The 17,933-nt window shown below is 50.5% G+C and overlaps 2 protein-coding genes across 3 annotated transcripts; one reads left to right on the top strand and one right to left on the bottom strand.

Annotated features, from left to right (window-relative positions):
- Nucleotides 1–349: 349 nt before the first annotated feature.
- LOC132438477 (WAP four-disulfide core domain protein 2) lies at nucleotides 350–6,692 on the top strand. Of its 2 annotated transcripts, none has more exons than XM_060032691.1 (4): nucleotides 350–503; nucleotides 1,081–1,224; nucleotides 4,011–4,163; nucleotides 6,540–6,692. In XM_060032691.1, exons 1-3 carry the CDS (start codon nucleotides 428–430, stop codon nucleotides 4,160–4,162), a joined length of 372 nt encoding a protein of 123 aa, XP_059888674.1. In that variant the 5' UTR covers nucleotides 350–427; the 3' UTR covers nucleotide 4,163; nucleotides 6,540–6,692. The 2 variants fall into 2 exon arrangements, with proteins under 2 accessions (XP_059888674.1, XP_059888675.1); XM_060032692.1 differs by lacking the exon at nucleotides 6,540–6,692 and adding an exon at nucleotides 4,294–4,441.
- Nucleotides 6,693–16,239: 9,547 nt separating this feature from the next.
- LOC132438651 (kunitz-type protease inhibitor 3-like) lies at nucleotides 16,240–17,584 on the bottom strand. The gene is made up of 2 exons (XM_060032906.1): nucleotides 17,509–17,584; nucleotides 16,240–16,352 (listed from the first exon to the last, which is right to left on the bottom strand). The coding sequence occupies exons 1-2, from the start codon at nucleotides 17,582–17,584 to the stop codon at nucleotides 16,240–16,242; spliced, it is 189 nt and encodes a 62-aa protein (XP_059888889.1).
- Between the last annotated feature and the right edge of the window lie 349 nt (nucleotides 17,585–17,933).

Below are 17,933 nucleotides of genomic sequence, written 5' to 3'. Positions count from 1 at the left end.
ACCCACTTCATCCGCAGGCTCCTCCCTGTGGGTCCTGCCCTTTCTCCCTCCTTTACCGACAGCGGGCATTACCGGGAGACCCCTGAGTCTCAGAATGGGAACCCCTGTGTCTAGCCCTTGGCCTCCTGCTGCCTGCCCACGGGCCCCAAGAGGGAGGTGGGGAAGCAGGAGCGGACAAGCGTCCAGCTGCATCTGGTCGAGCTGCACCGGCCTGGAAGCAGCTTAGGTTCCTAGTTCCCACTGGGGCCAGAGTGACACCTGATCCTGGGGGATTGTGAAACGGCAAGAGGTTGCAGCCGGCCCGCCTGCCTTGTCCGCTGAGCCCTCTACCCGCACGGCTTCGGCCCCGCCCCTACCCCACGCCCCCCAGGAAAGCGGTTAAATCCCCCCTTCCGGGCAGCGCCTCACTCCCACCCCGGCGAGCACCATGCCTACCTGCCGCCTCGGTCTGCTCGTCGCCGCCCTCCTCCTTGGCCTGCTGCTGGGCCTCCCCCCGGTCACAGGTGAGTGGGGCGGGGAGAGGCCTGGCGCCCAAAGGGGCCGAACCAGGAGAGCCGGGAAGGAGCCCGGCAGAAGCTTAGCCTCTCTGGGGACAGAGAAGTGAGGATTCCCGGGGTGGAAGTGGGGAGTCCCATGAAGGCCAAAATGCGGGGATCCCTGGTGCCTAAAAGTGGTGACCCTTGGAGCTTTAGATGTGGGGTCCAATGTGCTGGAGGTGGGGAGACACTGAAGGCTGACATATGCGCGGGGGGAGACGGGGAGACTCTTTGCTGACAGTGGAGACTCATTGGTCAGAGGCGGGGACCCTCTGCCTGAACATGGGAAGCTCCTAGACGCTTAGTTGTGCGGGGGTCCCCTAAGAATTGAGGGCTCAGAAGCCAAGAGTTTGGTCACTCCTGTCGTCCCAGGTATCAGGGACCCCGGCCCTGGAGGTGGGGCTCTCTCAAGGCTGTAGTGGGGTGTGGGGAGCAGGGACTGAGACTCAGAATTCCCGGGAGATTGAGATTTGGGGCCGTCAGACAGGAGGCGGGCATCCTCTGAGAGCGGGACTGAGTCCCCCACTGCGCGTCCGCCTCCCAGGCACAGGAGCAGAGAAATCAGGCGTGTGCCCCGCGCTAGAGGCGGACCTGAACTGCACGCAGGAGTGCCTCTCGGATGGGGAATGCGCGGACAATCTCAAGTGCTGCCGGGCCGGCTGCGCCACCGTCTGCCAGATGCCCAATGGTAACCCCGGGGGACCCACGCGGGGCGGGGCGGGGCAGCGGGGGTTGGGAGGGGGAGGGAGTGCCCAGTTCTGTTCCGGGATCTGGGGCGCGACCGACCCAGGGGTCCCCGACCAGGTCGAGGCGGATGGAGCCAGATCAGCCCGTGCTCTCCTTCCCATGGCTCCGGTGAAACCTAGGCGTCGCTGAAGTGCAGCCAGGGGGAAGGGAGGTCCCCCACTCCTGGCCGGATTCATTGCTCTGGGGCATGACGGACTTCCGGGACGCACCGCGGGGACGTTGTTCTGGAACATTGTTTTCTGAGATCAGGGGACCTGGTTCGGATTTTCCTCCTGTCTGGGTTCAGCCGCGGGGCAGCCTAGGGCTGCCCAATGGGCTGGACCCCAAGGTCTGGGGCGCTTCTCCCCATTAGCGTCCCTACCCTGGGGCCCCCCCAACCCAGGAGGAAGGACTTGGGACGCCTGCTGGCAGGACTCCCCGAATCCCTCTGTCCAGATGGAGACTTTCCAGGTTTAGGAGAGCACCCAGCCCATCTTAAAGATGTGGATGTGAGCTACAAAAGAGAGCAAGGTTCTTGTCCAAGGTCACATTGCCATCTCTGGCTGGGCAGGAGTCATAACGCAGGGGGTTCCTTTCTGCCTGAGTGGTTTGAAGAATGTCAGGACCCCTCCCAGAGCACCCCTCCCACTTCTTCATCTTTAAAACTCTCTTCCACTCTAAGGGTTGAGTGAGAGAGAGAAAGTGTGTGAAGCTGGCCTGTCATAAAAAGTACTTGCTGGAGCTGAAGACTGTCCAGTAGGCCATGGGGGCTCCTATCAGAGCAGGAAGCTGTGGAATCCAAGCTTCTCATTTTTCAGAGGGAAAGACTGAGGACTAGACCAGGGATATGACTTGGATCCCAAGGTGCTGGGATCACTTGTCTTTATCCAGAAAAAAAACCTGTGTGATGCCCCCACCTTGTGATTTCTCTGAAGATGCCCACAGGGGCTGGGAAGGTTTGTAATTGGAGATTCAGTCACTCATGAGCAGGGAGGTTGGAGGTAGAGGGAGGACAGGCCCATCAGGGGGCTTCTGGGTCTGGGGACCTCTAACCTGGACCAGAGGGAGGAGGACCGGAAGGAGAGGAGGACACTGGGAGAGAAAGGAGGATGGCAGACAGGCAGATGAGAGAGGAGGACGGAAAAAAGAGGAATCTCTGCTGTTAGGGGGAGTCTCTGCTGTTCCCTGGTCTCAGATGGACAGACTGAGGCAGGAAGAGGGGCAGGAGCAGAGGGCCTCCTGAGCTAGAATCCTAGTTGTGCCGTCTGCTGGTTGTGGGTCCTGAGCAAGTCGCTTCACGTCTCTGAGCCTCTGCTTTCTCGCCGGCTAAATGGGATGAGAATCCCAGATGTGGTAGGGTCGACATGAGGCTAAATGAAATCACACATGTGAAATGTCTCAGGAGAGAGCAGACCCTCCACACACAGTGGCTTGTTTTGTGGGTACCCCGCTCCTGAAGCCCTTCTGTCCGGGGGCAGCTCGGTATTGAGAGCTCCTGCCCTTCTCAGTGGAAAGGGTGACTTTGTGCGAGGAAGACAGCCCCTCCCGCCCTCTGCAGCTCCTCACCTAGCTGTGCGCCCGCTTGACACTTGGCTGGGCTTGCTCCTGGGGCTTCTGGGCATTGAGCCAGCTCCCTTCTCCTTGACCCTGGAAGTGGAGCACACAGTGTGTGTGTGTGTGTGTGTGTGTGTGTGTGTGTGTGTGTCGACATTGGAAGGTTAGGCTCAGGTCTTGGTTTTACTTATGATCAGCAGTGTGCTGTTGGGTGATGCCTTCACATCTCTGGGTCTAATTTTCCTCCTTTGTAGTAGAAGGAGGGTAGAAATATCCCCTACAGAAGAGAGAGTTGATGTGGAGGTTTAAAGGACAAATTGAATTTACACTAAGGGCTTTGTAATCAGCACATATCTGTGGTGTTATCTGTTTGTGTGTGTGTTAGTGGAAGAATGCTTGTCTGGGTGTGGATGAGTGAGGTTGTATGGGGGCCTTGGTGCTAGATGGTGGTAACTGGGAGTGAATAGATGTGAGTGAGTGAATTGATTGTGGGCGTGTAACCCCTCACACGTGCACTGCACTTTACAGCTGACAAAGCAGCAGAGTGCATGGTGCACAGACCTGAAGCCAGATTCCCGGGTTCAGATCCTGTCCCTACCCTGTATGACCTTAGGCAAATACTTAACTTCTTGGTACCTCAGTTTCCTCATCTGCAACATAAGGAAATAGTAACAGTTCCTCGCACCCTGTTTTAGGATTATCGTGAGGATTAGCTGAGTTAATATACGTCAAATGCTTAGGATAATGCCTGGCACATAGAAGCAGCTAAGTGTCAACTGCTGTCCTTACTCATTATTATTCTTATTACAAGGACTTTGTGCAGGGAGAAGGAATACATGTCTGTTGCCTCCACTGCTTCCACAGCGGCCCCACGACATGGGCAGCACGGATCTCATGTGACACCTGAAGACACGGGGCTCTGGGAGATTTCTGGCCCCAGGTCACAGAGTTAGGAAAAGGCAGATCTGGGACTCAAACTAGGGCCCTATGATCCCAAAACACTCAGGGAGAGAGCAGAAGGAAGGGAGGTTGCAGGTGCTCTCCCAAGGTCCCCTGAGATCCACTCCAGCCCCTAAGATCCACTTAGGCAGGCAGCTCTCTTGTTTGTGAATCCAGGTGGGTGGTTGTGCTGTGGAGACGTGTTCAGCTCCCTGCTTCCCCTCTGCCCACCCCCCCACCCCTTTTTCCACCCAGAAAAGAAGGGTTCCTGCCCTCAGGTGGACATCGCCTTCCCCCAGCTCGGCCTCTGCATGGACCAGTGCCAGGTGGACAGCCAGTGTCCTGGTCTGTTGAAATGCTGCCACAATGGTTGCGGGAAGGTGTCCTGTGTCACACCTGTCTTCTGAGGTAGGTGGCCTGGGGGGAGGGGTACACTGATGCCCAGATTTGATGACACCTGCAGGAGGCTGAAAAGGAGAACCTGAGCTAACACACTGCTGTTCCCTTCTCTGTCCTTTGATTTACTTTCACTCAACAGATTCACTGAGCGTCTATCACGTGCCAAGCGCTGCTCTAGGTGCTGGGGATGCTCCGTGTGTGAACAAATCGGACACAAATTTCTTTCTGATGGTTTTATATGCTAGTGAATGATAAACAAAATAAATATGCAAGTATACTCTGTGAAATGTTAGCGGGAAATAAGTGGCCTGGAGAAAAAGAAAAAAGAGTGGGGATAAGGAGTGGGGATGGGGGGGCGGCAGGGAGCAGTACTGCAATTTTTTCATGGGACCTCCTGGAAGGCAGCATATGAACAGACTTGATGGAAATGATGGAGGGGGCCGCGAGCATATCAGGGAGAATGTTACAGGCCGAGGGGGCAGCAGGTGTAACGCAGTAGCCTCCCTGGTGAGTTTCAGAAAAAGCCAGAAGGCTGGAGTCTGCTGATCAAGGAGAGAGCAATAGAGGAGAGGGTCCGAGAGGTAGGTGGTAAGCGGAGGGACCTGACAGACCATGTAAGGACTTTGGTCTTGACCCATGGTCTTGACCCAGAGATGTCGGGTCCTTGGGAATGGACACGCTCTGACTTAGATTTGCAAAGATTGCTGAGGGTGTTGTGTGGAGGCCCTAGGGGACAGTGGCAGAAGCAGGGAGACCAGCGAGGAGGCTCCTGCAAGAGGCCAGGTGTGAGATGATGACGTAAGTGTCTGCATTTGGGACCTACGTGAAGGTAGATGGGACAATATTTGCTGATGAATTGGGCTGTGAGAAGATTTACTCCTTTTCCCCTTAACACCCACGTAAATAAGTCAGTGGCTGGAGGAGCAGCTGTGTCCTGGGAGGGCGGGCAGTGGCTGGATGGGTTGGGGAAGTAGGAAGCTCTTTGCATAGGCCAGTGCGAGGCAGAAGAATTGATCTTTACTCCCGCCAAAAAGCTTGGCTTTTCAGGACAGAGCTGGTAGAGATCAGTTAATTTCAGTTCAGTTTCTCAAATGCCCCTTTCAAGTGTGTTGAGCACTTACTCTGTGGCAGGCAGGGCTACAGTCAGCCACCTCGAGGGGCTCTGACGCTGGAAGGAAAAGATTGTGCAGCCCCTCTTTCCCCACATGTAATTAAAAATAAAACAATATGAAGTCATAAAGCAAGTGTAAGAAAATAAAGAGAAGCAAAACCAAAGAACACGCATCGTCAGGCCATTGCAGGATCCAGCACTGTGCCGCCAGCTCTGTGCCAGGTTCTGGGACGGAAGGTGACCACTGCCCTTCCTCACCGAGCTTGCAGCCCAGTGGCTGAGGCAGACAGATGGACAGACGCCCCCAGTGCCTGTCGTCGGTGTTGCAATGGAGGGAGGGGCTGGGTGTGATGGGGACATAGAAGAGGAAAGCCTCACCCAGGTTGGGGTGGGGAAAGGAGGGAGCAGGCTTCCCAGAAGGGACCCTGAGCCAATCCGGAAGGATGAACGAAAGGTCGGTAGTCTGGTGAAGTACAGCAGCGGGGAGGCTGTTTCAGACAGAGGGAACCGGACAAGCAAGAACCTGGAAGGGCCCTTTGGTTGAAATCTCATTGTTGATCGTGCAATAATTTTGATAAGCTCTCAGCCAAGGGACTGGCAGGTCAGTGATGGAACCTATTGCCCAGATGTGAAGACTCTGACCTAGAGAGAGGGGAGGATGTGCTCAAGGCCCCAAGGTTGTTAATTCAGTGCCTGAGAGAGAACCACGGTCTCCCCAGGGACCAGAGCTCTCCGCCTCTTGCCTCCATCAGTGTCAGCTGCATGGGCTGGCTTTGCAGTCCGGAAGACCTGGGTTCAGATTTCAGCTCTGACACTTAACTAGCCTTTTTCGCCTCCCTGAACTGCAAATATTTTGCTTATAAAATGGGATAAATAAAATAATAAGATCTTTTTGATCAGCTAACCCAGCTTAGCCAAAGGAATAGGGGCATGGTGGAACTTCCTAGTGGTGGAAGGATTCTTAGGGACATAAATGACAGTGGCCCCTCAGGAAGGTCACATCACAATGGTCAGTGGGGACCACGGTATACCCAGGTGTGTCCGGGGATGGTCAGAAGCAGAAGAGATGAGTCTAGGACTTTCTGAAAAGTGCAGGCAGAGCCCCAGGGTCTCAAGACGGTGAGGCTTTCCTGGGGGCGGGGATAGGGAGCTAAGGGGGGATGTGATGGGGTAGGGGGAGCTTTGGCCCAGAATTTAAGCTGCAGGCATTCTTGTCCAGTATCATGGATACTGTTGTTGACGGTATTATTGTGATTTTCTTCCTCCACCTCCAGCCACCAGCCTGAGGAGTGGGGGAGCGGAAGTGTCTGCCTGGCCCTGTCTGGCTCCAGCCCAGCTGCCCTCCTCCCTTCCTGGCCTCTGTGCTCCCCTCCTAAGCGGCCACAGCTGCTTCTTTTCCAACCAATAAAGTGACCACTTCCAGCACCGATGGGGCTGTGGCCTCTGTTCTTATTATTCTGGCTCATTCGTCCCACGACTCTGGGTGGAGGTGCGGGCATGGGGGTGCAGGGTGCAACGAGATCATCCAGGCGCAAAGTCTGAGATCAGCTCTGACACGATGAGCATAAACTCAGGGCTCCTCTGTGTGCGCTGGCGCTCCCCTGGGTGAATCCGCCCACCAGCCCTGTGTAGTTGTTGGTTATTCTCCCAGGGTTTTGGAGGAGAGAACTGGGGCTCAGAGAGATGCTGGAATCCTTCCAAAGTCACTGGGATTCGTTGCTGGGGGTTCTGACAACAGCAGCAGCATGTACTGTGTGCCAGACACAGGGCTGGGAGATTCACTTGTGAGATCTTCTGGATCCCCAAAACAACCCTCAAATTAGTTGATGACGTCCTGTGTTACAGACTGGAACTCCACCAAGTTACTTGCTTGGGGCCACACAGAAAGAAGGTGGCAAAGCCAGGGTCCTTCGTTGTAGCTGCTTTTAAAAAATCAAACCATTATTTTACATAAATAATATTCACATGGATCAATATTCAAAAGGTAAAAATACACAGTGAAACATCTCTCACCCTTGACCCTCTTCCTGCACCTGCAGCCACTCAGTTGTTTTCTACAGAGGAAACGAATGCCATCAGTTTCTTGTGTCTTCTTCCCAAGAGAGAGCTCCAGCTCACTCCCTCTATCCTTTCTTCTCTCTGTAGCCCCTCTCTTTATTCCCCCCTTCTCTCCCTTCTTTCTATGCCTACTTTTTCTCTCCCTCTCCTTCTCACCTCCCCTCTTCCTCTCTATTCCTCTTCTATCATCTATCTCTCCAGGGACATGTAGATATAAAATTCTCATCTAGGGCTTCCCTGGTGGTGCAGGGGTTGAGAGTCCGCCTGCTGATGCAGGGGACACAGGTTCATGCCCCGGTCTGGGAAGATCCCACATGCTGCAGAGCGGCTGGGCCCGAGAGCCATGGCCGCTGAGCCTGCGCGTCGGAGCCTGAGCTCTGCAGCGGTGGGGGGGCCACAGCAGTGAGAGGCTCGCATACCGCGGGGGGGAAAAAAATTCTCATCTATCCCACCTTTTTACAGAATTGTAGTACACTATACACATTGTGTCGTACTTGGCTTTTTTCACTTCGTGTATCTTGAAGATCACTCACAGCATAAAAGGTTTCTTCATTCATTTCTCTGGCCGTATAGTATTCCATTGTTGGGATGTACGAAGTTTATTTAACCACTCTTACACTGGTGACTATTTAGGTTGCTTTCAACCTTTTACAGGCTTAGATTTGAACCTGAGTCATCTGATGACACCAGAGTCCCATGCTGACGCTACTGCAGTGATTTTTCACGTTAATCCCTGAGGTGGGGTGGGGAGGCGATGCCTAGCCTTTTGGGGTGAGGAGGGGGTAAAGCAACGAAGTCATGGCGGAGACTCAGCCCCCAGGACATGGTTTATGTCCTTCCCTGCTCCTCCACCCACCGTGGAACGTGAGAGGTCAAGGCAGCTTGAGTGCGTTTGTGTGGAGACAGAAAGCTGGGGGCTTGGTGTTTGGCCAGCCTTATCTTTCTCATCCTCCTGTGGGTCTCTGCCCCAGGCCATGAGCCAGCAAAGAACCTGGCTGTCCATCCATCCCCCTGGGGGTACGTGGGAAGGCGTCTCCTGTAGGAGAATGGGGGTGCTTACTGCATAAGGCTGCCTTTGAAGGTAGGTGGGTGGCAGTATCGCTTTTCTCCTAGCTTTCCCTTTTCCAATCTCTATCCCTGTCCAGGCTCCAGTCTCCCCAACCCTTCTAAGCAAAAACAAAGTGATAGGCTGGGTAGAGTCGTTAGGGACTAAATGTGTGGGTACCACCCCTTCCACTTTCTCCTTGCTTTCCCCGGCTCTGCCTTCTGAAAGAGAGCCCTGGGCAGGGCCTTGTTTAACTCAGGGATGGCAGAGGTATGCCTTTGTATGCGCGCCATTATTTCTTCCATCGGCACCATGCCACAAATCGCTCTCCTCCTTTCCAGGAGCCTGTGTGTGGACGGCATCCTGATGGGCTATGTTTTCTGTAGCCAGACCACAGCCATGCTAGTTTGAGCTAGAAGGACGGCTCCCAGGGCCAGAAACTTGGTAAACTGCTGCCTTTCCGGAGCTCAGGGCAGGGTCTCTTCCTGCGCTTACTTTCTCCCACCTCTGGCAACACGCTGCTTCGCTGTTGCCTCTAAACCCCATCTCCAGTCCAGACGGCTGTGTACGGTAAAACCCTGTAGAAACAAACATCTGTTCTCCAGCAAGGTGCAGGTTGGTGATTGGAGACATAATAGGAAGTTAGTTACACATGAGGGAGCCGGAGCTTGAAAAATGAAGTTCTAAAGCCAGACCAGTAGAGGACAGCCCTGCCTGAGGAACAGCGTAAGCAGAGGTATTCCTCATTCAGGAAACCTTTTTTTGAGCACTTACTATGTGTTCTGTTCTAGGTGGTGGGGATTTGACATCAAGGAGGTGAGGGGTGTGTGTGTGTGTGCACGCGCATGTGTGGGGTGAGGGAAACAGTCACTAAATGAATGAACCAACACAGGTTTAACATGTCAGGTGGTAGAAAGATTATGGCGAACTATAAAGTTGGGTAAGAGGACTAGTGGGTCCAGGGGATGGGGTAAGAGGTAGGGGGTTGTTGCTTTGCAGAGGGTATTCAGGGTGTCATTCAAGTCATGAGCTGAGTGAAGAAGGACATGAGCCACACGGAACCCATGGGAAGAGCTGTCCAGACCAAGGAAGCTTCTAGGGCTAAGGACCTGAGTTCAGATGCTTGAGGATCATGGCTGGCGTGCTGAAGGCTCAGGAGGATGAAGGGAGATGCAGTCAGAGAAGTAGTGCGGGCTCAGATCATGGAGGGCCCTGTGGTCACTACAGGACTTTGCCTTTTATTCTGAGGAATTTAGGAGCCATAGGAGGGGTTTGAGCAGAGCAATGATGTCATCTGACCTATGTCTGGAAAAGATCCTTCTGGCTGTTATATTAAGAATAGACTCTGGGGGCAATGTGAAGCAGGGAGAGCAGTTAGGCTGCCCAACAGGACATAGGAGAAATGACTTTTTTTTGCCTCTTCATCTACTAATCTGTATGAGACCCCCAAACTGCCAGCCCTAATGCCCCGGGAGCTAGGGCTGCACCAGCTATGAGGGCTCCTGTGACTGCTCTGTGGTTCCATTTGTCCTGTCCATTGATGCAGCTTCCAAAAACTAACTCGTGAAATAATCATATTGCAAACACAACAAACACTCCCTTTCTTGCCCCATGATCACGTTTACCCAGTTGATCATTCTACTACAAGTTGATGGCAAAACTGTGAGGGTGAGGAAAACAGAGTGATGGCTGACAACTTGTTAGCTCTCCATTCAGTGCTGCAATCTGTTGGTGAGGGTCTGGTTTGTTTAGCCCTTAAAGATGGTACTTGGTGGGAGCTGCAGCGCCCCCCTGAGCCACAGAACAGCATAGCATTAGTAGGCCCTGCCTGCAGAGCATAGAGGTCCTAGACCCAGAAGTCTCTGCATACCCCCCACGGCTGGGATATCAACCCCAAAGAAGCCCAGGGCCCAGCCAAACCAGGTTTATTGGGGTGAGTTCATTACATAAAACGATGGGACCCTCTAGAGCTACCGAAACCCCATTATTTGCAGCCCTCAATCTTGGACAGCCCTCTGGGGATTTTTCACCAGATGAACGATCCAAAGCCTGTGGTTTATATTATGGGCTAGGGTTAGGCTTAGGACTACGGTTAGACTCTCGGCACTACCAGGGGAATAGGCAATGGAAGGCAGCCGACCTTTGCGATCAATCTGAAAACAACAGCCCCTCACTGATGGAAGGTTGGTACCTCACTCCACAGGCAGAGCTCCAAGTGGCCTGGATGGTGCCCACAGGACCCCCTTTAACCACCCTCCAGGTAGCAATATACACAGACTCTGGGGCAGAGTGCCTGGGCGGGCTGAGTGATTTGGAGCGTAGAATTTTCTAGATTGGCTCACTCATGATCTCTGTTGTAGGGCCAGAGACTGGTTTGAAATAGCATTAACCTCTCAACATATTAATGTACAAATTAGGCATGTTCATGCTTATCACAAGGACAGTTCTCCATTGGTCTCATGTGGTTCAGCTGTGGTACACTTGTAAGGTTTCCCTGTTATCTCTTTTCCATTTGCCTATGGGACACCATATCCCACTCTCCTAGTAGCTCTGATGTGGTTGCAGTGATTTCTCCTTGACTTTTTCCTTTTTTATGCTTGATTTATTCTTTCAACTTTTTTTTTTTTTTTTTTTTTTAGCTGTACGCGGGCCTCTCACTGTTGTGGCCTCTCCCGCTGCGGAGCACAGGCTCCGGACACACAGGCTCAGCGGCCATGGCTCACGGGCCCAGCCGCTCCGCGGCATGTGGGATCTTCCCAGACTGGGGCACGAACCCGTGTCCCCTGCATCGGCAGGCGGACTCTCAACCACTGCGCCACCAGGGAAGCCCCAACTTTTAATTTTGACATGACTTCAGACTTAAAGAAAAGTTGCAAGAATAGTGCCAAGATTTCCTGCATCCTCTTTACCCATATTCATCAAATGCTTACATTTTACATTTACTTTCATCTTTCTTTCTCTCTCTCTCTCTCCACACACACACCCCACATATTATGTTTTTCTAAAGCATGTGAAAGTGTGTTGCAGACATCCTAAGTACTTCAGTGAAGTTCCTGAAATAAAGGCATTCTCTTAAATAACCACAGCACAATAATCAAATTCAGTAAATTAACATTGACACTGTGCTATTATCTAATCTACAGACAGGACCAGCTACCTAATTTATGAGGCACAGGGCTAAATGAAAATGTGGGTGCCACGTGGCTGCCATGGCCTTCCCTGAAATGCCATAGGGAGTGCACATGTAATGAAACGGAGCAGGACCCTGTAGGGGCTCTTGGGCATGAAAGCCTCTCTGTGTCCCCCGTTCCTTGTTTGTAGGGGACAGACTCCAGCCTCCATGACCTTCCCTGAGACCCAAAGGGCAGGTTCAAACAGTTGCTAATCAGGGAAGGGAGGGGATGCAGAGACAAGGGAGGAGCAGCCCAGAAACAGTAGCGCAGGACTTCGCTGGTGGCGCAGTGGTTAAGAATCTACCTGCCAATGCAGGGGACACAGGTTCGAGCCCTGGTTCGGGAAGATCCCACATGCCTCGAAGCAACTAAACCTGTGCGCCACAATTACTGAGCCTGCGCTCTAGAGCCCGCGAGGCACAACTACTGAGCCCGAGTGCCACAACTACTGAAGCCCACTCGCCTAGAACCCATGCTCTGCAACGAAGAGTAGCCCCCACTCACCACAACTAGAGAAAGCCCGCGCACAGCAATGAAGACCCAGCGCAGCCAAGAATAAATAGATAGATAGATAGATAAATAAATAAATAAAATTTAAAACAGAAAACAAAAAAACCTGAAAAATATTGGTTGGCCAAAAAGTTCATTCGGGTTTTCTGTAATCAGACATAATAACCCGAACGAACTTTTTCGCCAACCCAATAAATCCTGGGTCCATCCTTTCCTCCATGGTGTTTCTACAAAACACCATGATTGGTGTTATTGGTGTTATTTTTCTACAAAAATAATCAACAGGTACTTGTGGAGTATTTACTTTGTACACATCACTTTTCTTGGCTCGAGGTAGAAATGTGTAAGGCAAGATCCCAACTTTCAAGGGCCCACAAAATATGACCATGAAAAGGTAGAAGCAGGCAGGCCCAGAATATCTCTGTGTAGTCCATATGGAGATGTCAGGGGGTTTACAGGATGGAGAGGTAAGCTAAGACTGGGCTGCTCAGTAGAGCTGAACTTTAATGACTGCAAACTGATTAAGAATATGGGTCCTAGAGTTACACTTTGATTCAAACACCAGCTTCACTCCTTGCCGGTTTGCTATTTGGGGCCAGTAATTTATCTTCCTGACTTTCAACTTCCTCATTTGTAAGATACAGATATTAATAGAATCTTCCTCTTTAGGCTGTTGGAAATATTAAATGAGATCATGTACGTAAAGCACGTAACTTGGTTCCTGGCATATCATAAGTGTTCCGTAAGTGGCAATTATGAGAATTTTAATAGAAGGTGTTATGTATTGAAAGCTTTTCAAATGCATGTCCTCTTTGACCTAGAGGCTCCCCTTCTTATCATCTATCCTCACTAAACAGTCAGAAATGCTCACGCTGATGTACTTGCAACATTATTTATTATATTGAGAAAGCATAAATAATCTCAACATTTAATCAGAGAAGACTTGTTTAAATAAATTATGATCCAGCGATACCCAGAAAGCTCTACCCCTTTTAGAATTATGTTGCAGAATATTTAACGATACAGGAAAATCTTCACCCAATATTGTTAACTGGTAAAAGCAGGTTATAAATCTGTATTAATGTGTGCTCCTAAGTTGCTCACTTCCATTATTCCCAGAAAGTTTTTTAAAGCCTTGAGGAGCTTGCTCATTTGGAAGATATTCCTCCAGCATATATGGATTAAGAAATTTAATGAGCTCTCAACACTATGTCAACAGTGGTATTTCCTGTGCTTCTGTAGCTTATCTGGCACCGAATGGCCTTCCGGTAGTTTCTTCTTTCTGGTAGTTTCTGTTTATCTTTTCGCCTAAGCAACTTTTATAACACAACATTTCTCAGAATCCAGATTTGGTGATGTAAGACCTCTTGGGTATTTGTACTCATAGGGACCAGGCACTATGAGCTTTCAGCTTTCACCTGTGAACAAATATCAGGGAAGAAGGAGGGAGAGGAAGGAGACCCAAGAACCGAGCCTTTAAGCAGTCACTGCTGTGTGACTCTGGCCAAGCTCCTCCCTGGGGCAGTCAGATTGCTAAGGTGGCCCAGTGATCCCTACTTCCTAGGATTCATGTCCTTGTGTAGTCCCTTCCTTGAGTGTGGACTGGACCTAGTGACTTGTCTCTAATGAGCAGTGATGTAACGAAAAGTGATGGGGCGTCACTTCCAAGATTAAGACTGTGACTTCTATCTTGCCAGCACTCGTCCTGGTTCTTCCCACTGCTTGCTCTGATGAAGCCCATTGTCATGTGGTGAGCTGCCCCCTGGAGAGGCCCACTTGTCAAGGAACTGAAGGTGGCCCCTGGCCAATAGCCTTCGAGGAACTAAATCCTGCCAACAACCACGTGAGTGAGCTTGGAAGTGGATCCTTCCCCAGTTGAACCTCAGATGACAATGCAGCTTCAGCCGGTTGACAACACCTAGATTGCATCCTTGTAAAAGACCCTGATTTTGGTTACTTTTCTACCTATATCCTCTTGTGTTTCTATGAGTTTCTTTAAGATGACTGTTTTGAAATCTTTGGCAGGCAGATTGTAGATCTCCATTTCCTTGGAGCCGGTTACTGGAGCTTCATTAGTTCTTTCGGTCGTGCCATGTTTCTCTGATTCTCTGTGATTCGTGTGGCCCTGTGTTGGTGTCTGTGCGTTTGAAGGAGCAAACTCCTCTTCCAGTCTTGAAAGACTTGTTTTGGCATGTAAGAACTTTCTACAACTTCCCCAGCCTACTAGGACTACCACCAGAATCACAGTTGTGCTGGATTGGAACCGGTTTTGAGGCTGTTGCTGGGTCTGCCATGGGGTCTGTGATTGACATGCTTGTTATCAGGGGCTCAGGTGGGCATGGATTCCATCTGGTCCCTGGGTGGGTGGGACTGCCTCTACTACCTTGTTCAGTAGGGAGGTGCTGGGACAAGGGTCTGCTTCAGGGTCCAAGGTCAGGTCCTCAGTCAGTGAGCCTATTACCAGGTGCGAGATAGGTATGGCTCCCACCAGGTCCCTGGGAGGACCGCTGCCTGGTCACAGGATGAGTCCCCGGGTGGGCGAGACTGGCCCTGGACAGTGGCCGAGAGGGACTGGAACGAAGCCCCAGGGCTATTTCAGTTTCAACAGCCAAGATTGAGGTTTGTAGCCCTGGTTCCACAGGCACGGATGAGTGTGTCTCCTGCCAGGTCCCTAGCTGGGCTGCGCTGCTCCCTGACGGTGGCTGGAAGGGCTGGAGTGAAGTCTAGGGCCCTTTCTGTATCTCCCAAGGTACAGATGTGTCTCCCGCCAGGTCCCTGTGCCGGCAAGACTGCTCAAAATCTGTGGCTGGAAGGGGCAGGAACTCAGTCTAAGGCCTTTCAGGATCTCCGGGGGCACAGATGGGAGTGCCTTCTGCTGGGTCCCTGTGCCAGCAGGACTGTCTGGGGCCTGTGGGTGGGATGAGCTAGACTCTGTTTCAGGGCACTTTCAGAATCTACAGTCTGAGGTAGTTTGGTGGGCTTACGTCCAGGGGCTCCTAGGCAGCGGCTGAGAGGGGCTGGAGGCTGTTCACAAGCCATTTCAGCACTCACTGACTTCTCCATGCCTGTTAACCCGATGCCTGGGGGAGCAAGACATATGGTCATGCATATGCGTCCCCGGGCACATGGTGCTGGGGAGAGGACCAAGCTAAATGGGGCTGTAGCCAAGTCCTCAGGGGCGTGGAGCTGTTTCTGGGTCTATAGTTGGGACCATGATAGGTGAGTCAACCACCTGGGTGCGGGCCTGCCTTCTCAAATGGTTCTCCTGAGTCTTGGACTGCACTGGATTTCACAGTCTCCTAGCTGGATCTCAAAGCTGCCACAAAGGCATTTTTGCCCATGGATGGATGCCAAATGATCAGGCAGAGGGACATCTTATTCAGCCACCTTTCTGATGGCACTCAGGATGTTATTTTTCAAAGGTGTTTAAAAACCATGCTTACGTTTAACCTTGTGTTATTTTACAATGATGAAAAATTGGAAGCACACATTCAACAACAGATGGTTGGCTAAGTAAATTACAGTGCTTTGTAAATAGTTCAGAATATTATATAGCCATTAACAATGACACTGAAGAATATTCACTGATCTGGGAAAATGTTTAAATGTTTATAATAAAATGCTACATAAAAATCCTGATAGAAAATACTATAAAATTTACACACACACACACACACACACACACACACACACACACACACATACATAGAGAGAGAGGGAGGGAGAAAGTAAATGAAGGCATATGCAGAGGAATGTTATTTTGAGATGATAATTGAATCTTATCCCTATGGATAAAATTTAATTGAATTTTTACCCGCAAAGGTCTACTTCCTTGTTCAATGTGGGCCCTTCCAATACCATGCCCCAAGTTTTCAAATTCACCCTCCCTCCTCCAAAACCTTTATCCTCCAATTCACTAAGCAGTAATTCATACTAAGTGTGAATGACTCTTAACTCTTAATTCCCCCAGTATATTTGTATGTATGTACGTATTTTAAAAATAAAGTCTTGAGATTTTAAACATGTTGGTGATATTTGTAGAATTTCAGGCACAGAGATGGGTGATTTAAAGAACAAGGCAGGGAGAATAAATTTGAAGTGGAGGAATGCATCTCTTGTTCACAAAAATAACTTCTATTGCCCTAGAGCAACTCTGACTCCAGGGAGGGCTGTGTTCTTACTAGAAAATCAGGTGTTCTTGCAGGTTTTCTCACATGCTGCTTTCCTCAAAAAGTTGTTGCCATTGCCATTACAACCTCCATAATAAAAAAGCTCACATTCATAAGTTCTCCAGTTGTAAAATTAGCACAGGATCGAGCCTCGACAAAGGCCATTCTCCAAACGAAGTTTGCATACATTTGCGGAGACAAGCTTTGCCTAAAGAGACAAAGTGGTTTGAGAGAGGCCCCGTCACCTTCCGCTTGTTAGTCCCATATGCTAGGGGGCTGGGATGGCCCTGACCACAAATGCGAGGCTGTCCATAATATTAGCTGAGCTGTGTATTTCTTCCCATCCAGCCCACCTGGCCCACCCAGCCAGGGCCTTCTCCATCTGCACAGAAGTTGAGATTTTCACTCCTGGGAGTAACCTGATGTGGTGAAAACCCGAGACTTGAGACTCCAATTCAAGTGGATACAAATCCTAGCCCTGCCACATACTACTGTGTGATGTTGTATCAACTTAACTTCTCCAAATTCCCATCTTTTCATATATAAAATCAGGGAGCTGAACTCCACCATCTCTGAGCACAATTCCAGATCTGATTGTCTAGGATTTGATGAGTAAGGTCTCTCAGGCTTCCATCCCCTGTCTCACTGTCATTCTGGAGTAGATATCCGATAGTGAGAGGAGAACTGACTTCAATCAGAGAGCAGGGTTGAAACCTGACTCCATCATTTTCTAGCTGTGTGAGCCTGGACAAATCACCTATGTCTTTGGCACTCAGTTTCCTTCACTGTAAATGGGCGTATAATATGCACATTTTAGGCTTACTGAAGGGTGAGAGGTAACCAATGAAAAGCCTGATAAATAGAAAAGCATCAATAAACAGGAGCTGCTCTCAATCACTCTTTCCCTTCCTTCACCAAGAAGACTGAGAACAGGGATCTCATCATACTCTTTTCCGCAGTCTACATACCTAACACAGGCCTGGCTCTGAGTTCTCAGTAAATATTTGTTAATGGGGAGAAAAAATGCCACGAGATCCTCTGAGGCAGGATTACAAGTTTCTTGAACTCTCCTTTTATGTTCCTGTTATGTGAATAGCTTTATCCTTGCAACTACTCTTCAAAGTAGATATTAGGACTTCCAACTTTACATGAAGAAACTAAGGTCAGAGAAGTGAAATGCCTTTCCTAATGTCATGCTAGAAGGTGTTGGGTCAAGACTTTCTTTGGGCTGCTGGGCCCCTGGCCCTATTCCCAGGCTATTTTTGGAGCTCCCATGTTCCATACCAACCTTGTCTTAATTCTGATCGAAGTTCTTGGCAGAAGGTGAAGAGCAGGAGAAGTGAGGGAGAGACCCAGAGCTGCATGGTGCCACCCAGCAAGTGGCCCAGCCTGGGGCTGGCATTTTAGGGAGAAATGGGACCAAGGAGGAGGAGCCTGATCCCACATCCAGCTCTTTCATCCCTAACTTCTGCTGTTCACGAGGCTGATCCACCCTTGGAACAGAGTGTCCATCCAAAGCACAGCTCTGTCTTTCTCCTTTGGCCTTATCTGATCTGAATTTATCAAAGGCCACTTTACTACACTTCATGGTGTGAGCCCGTTAAACAATAATAAAACAGCAGCTACCATTTGTTGAGTGCCTCTACCTTTCCAAGCACCATTTAAAATACTCTTCATTCATTACCTCACTTGAATCCACACAGGATCCCTGCA

Source organism: Delphinus delphis, chromosome 15 (genome assembly GCF_949987515.2).
Source record: "Delphinus delphis chromosome 15, mDelDel1.2, whole genome shotgun sequence".
Taxonomy (NCBI): domain Eukaryota; kingdom Metazoa; phylum Chordata; class Mammalia; order Artiodactyla; family Delphinidae; genus Delphinus; species Delphinus delphis.
The sequence above is the reverse complement of the archived record's forward strand: the minus strand, read 5'-3'. Positions and strand labels throughout refer to the sequence as shown.

Bases quoted from the DNA above. Each gene is read 5' to 3' on its own strand.
- LOC132438477 (XM_060032691.1), top strand. From the start codon at position 428: ATGCCTACCTGCCGCCTCGGTCTGCTCGTCGCCGCCCTCCTCCTTGGC. The intron at 504-1,080 runs GTGAGTGGGGCG...TCCGCCTCCCAG, and splicing joins GGGCCTCCCCCCGGTCACAG to GCACAGGAGCAGAGAAATCA. The intron at 1,225-4,010 runs GTAACCCCGGGG...TTTTCCACCCAG, and splicing joins CGTCTGCCAGATGCCCAATG to AAAAGAAGGGTTCCTGCCCT.
- LOC132438651 (XM_060032906.1), bottom strand. From the start codon at position 17,584: ATGCAGCTCTGGGTCTCTCCCTCACTTCTCCTGCTCTTCACCTTCTGC. The intron at 16,353-17,508 runs GTTGGTATGGAA...TCCTGTGCTAAT, and splicing joins TCGATCAGAATTAAGACAAG to TTTACAACTGGAGAACTTAT.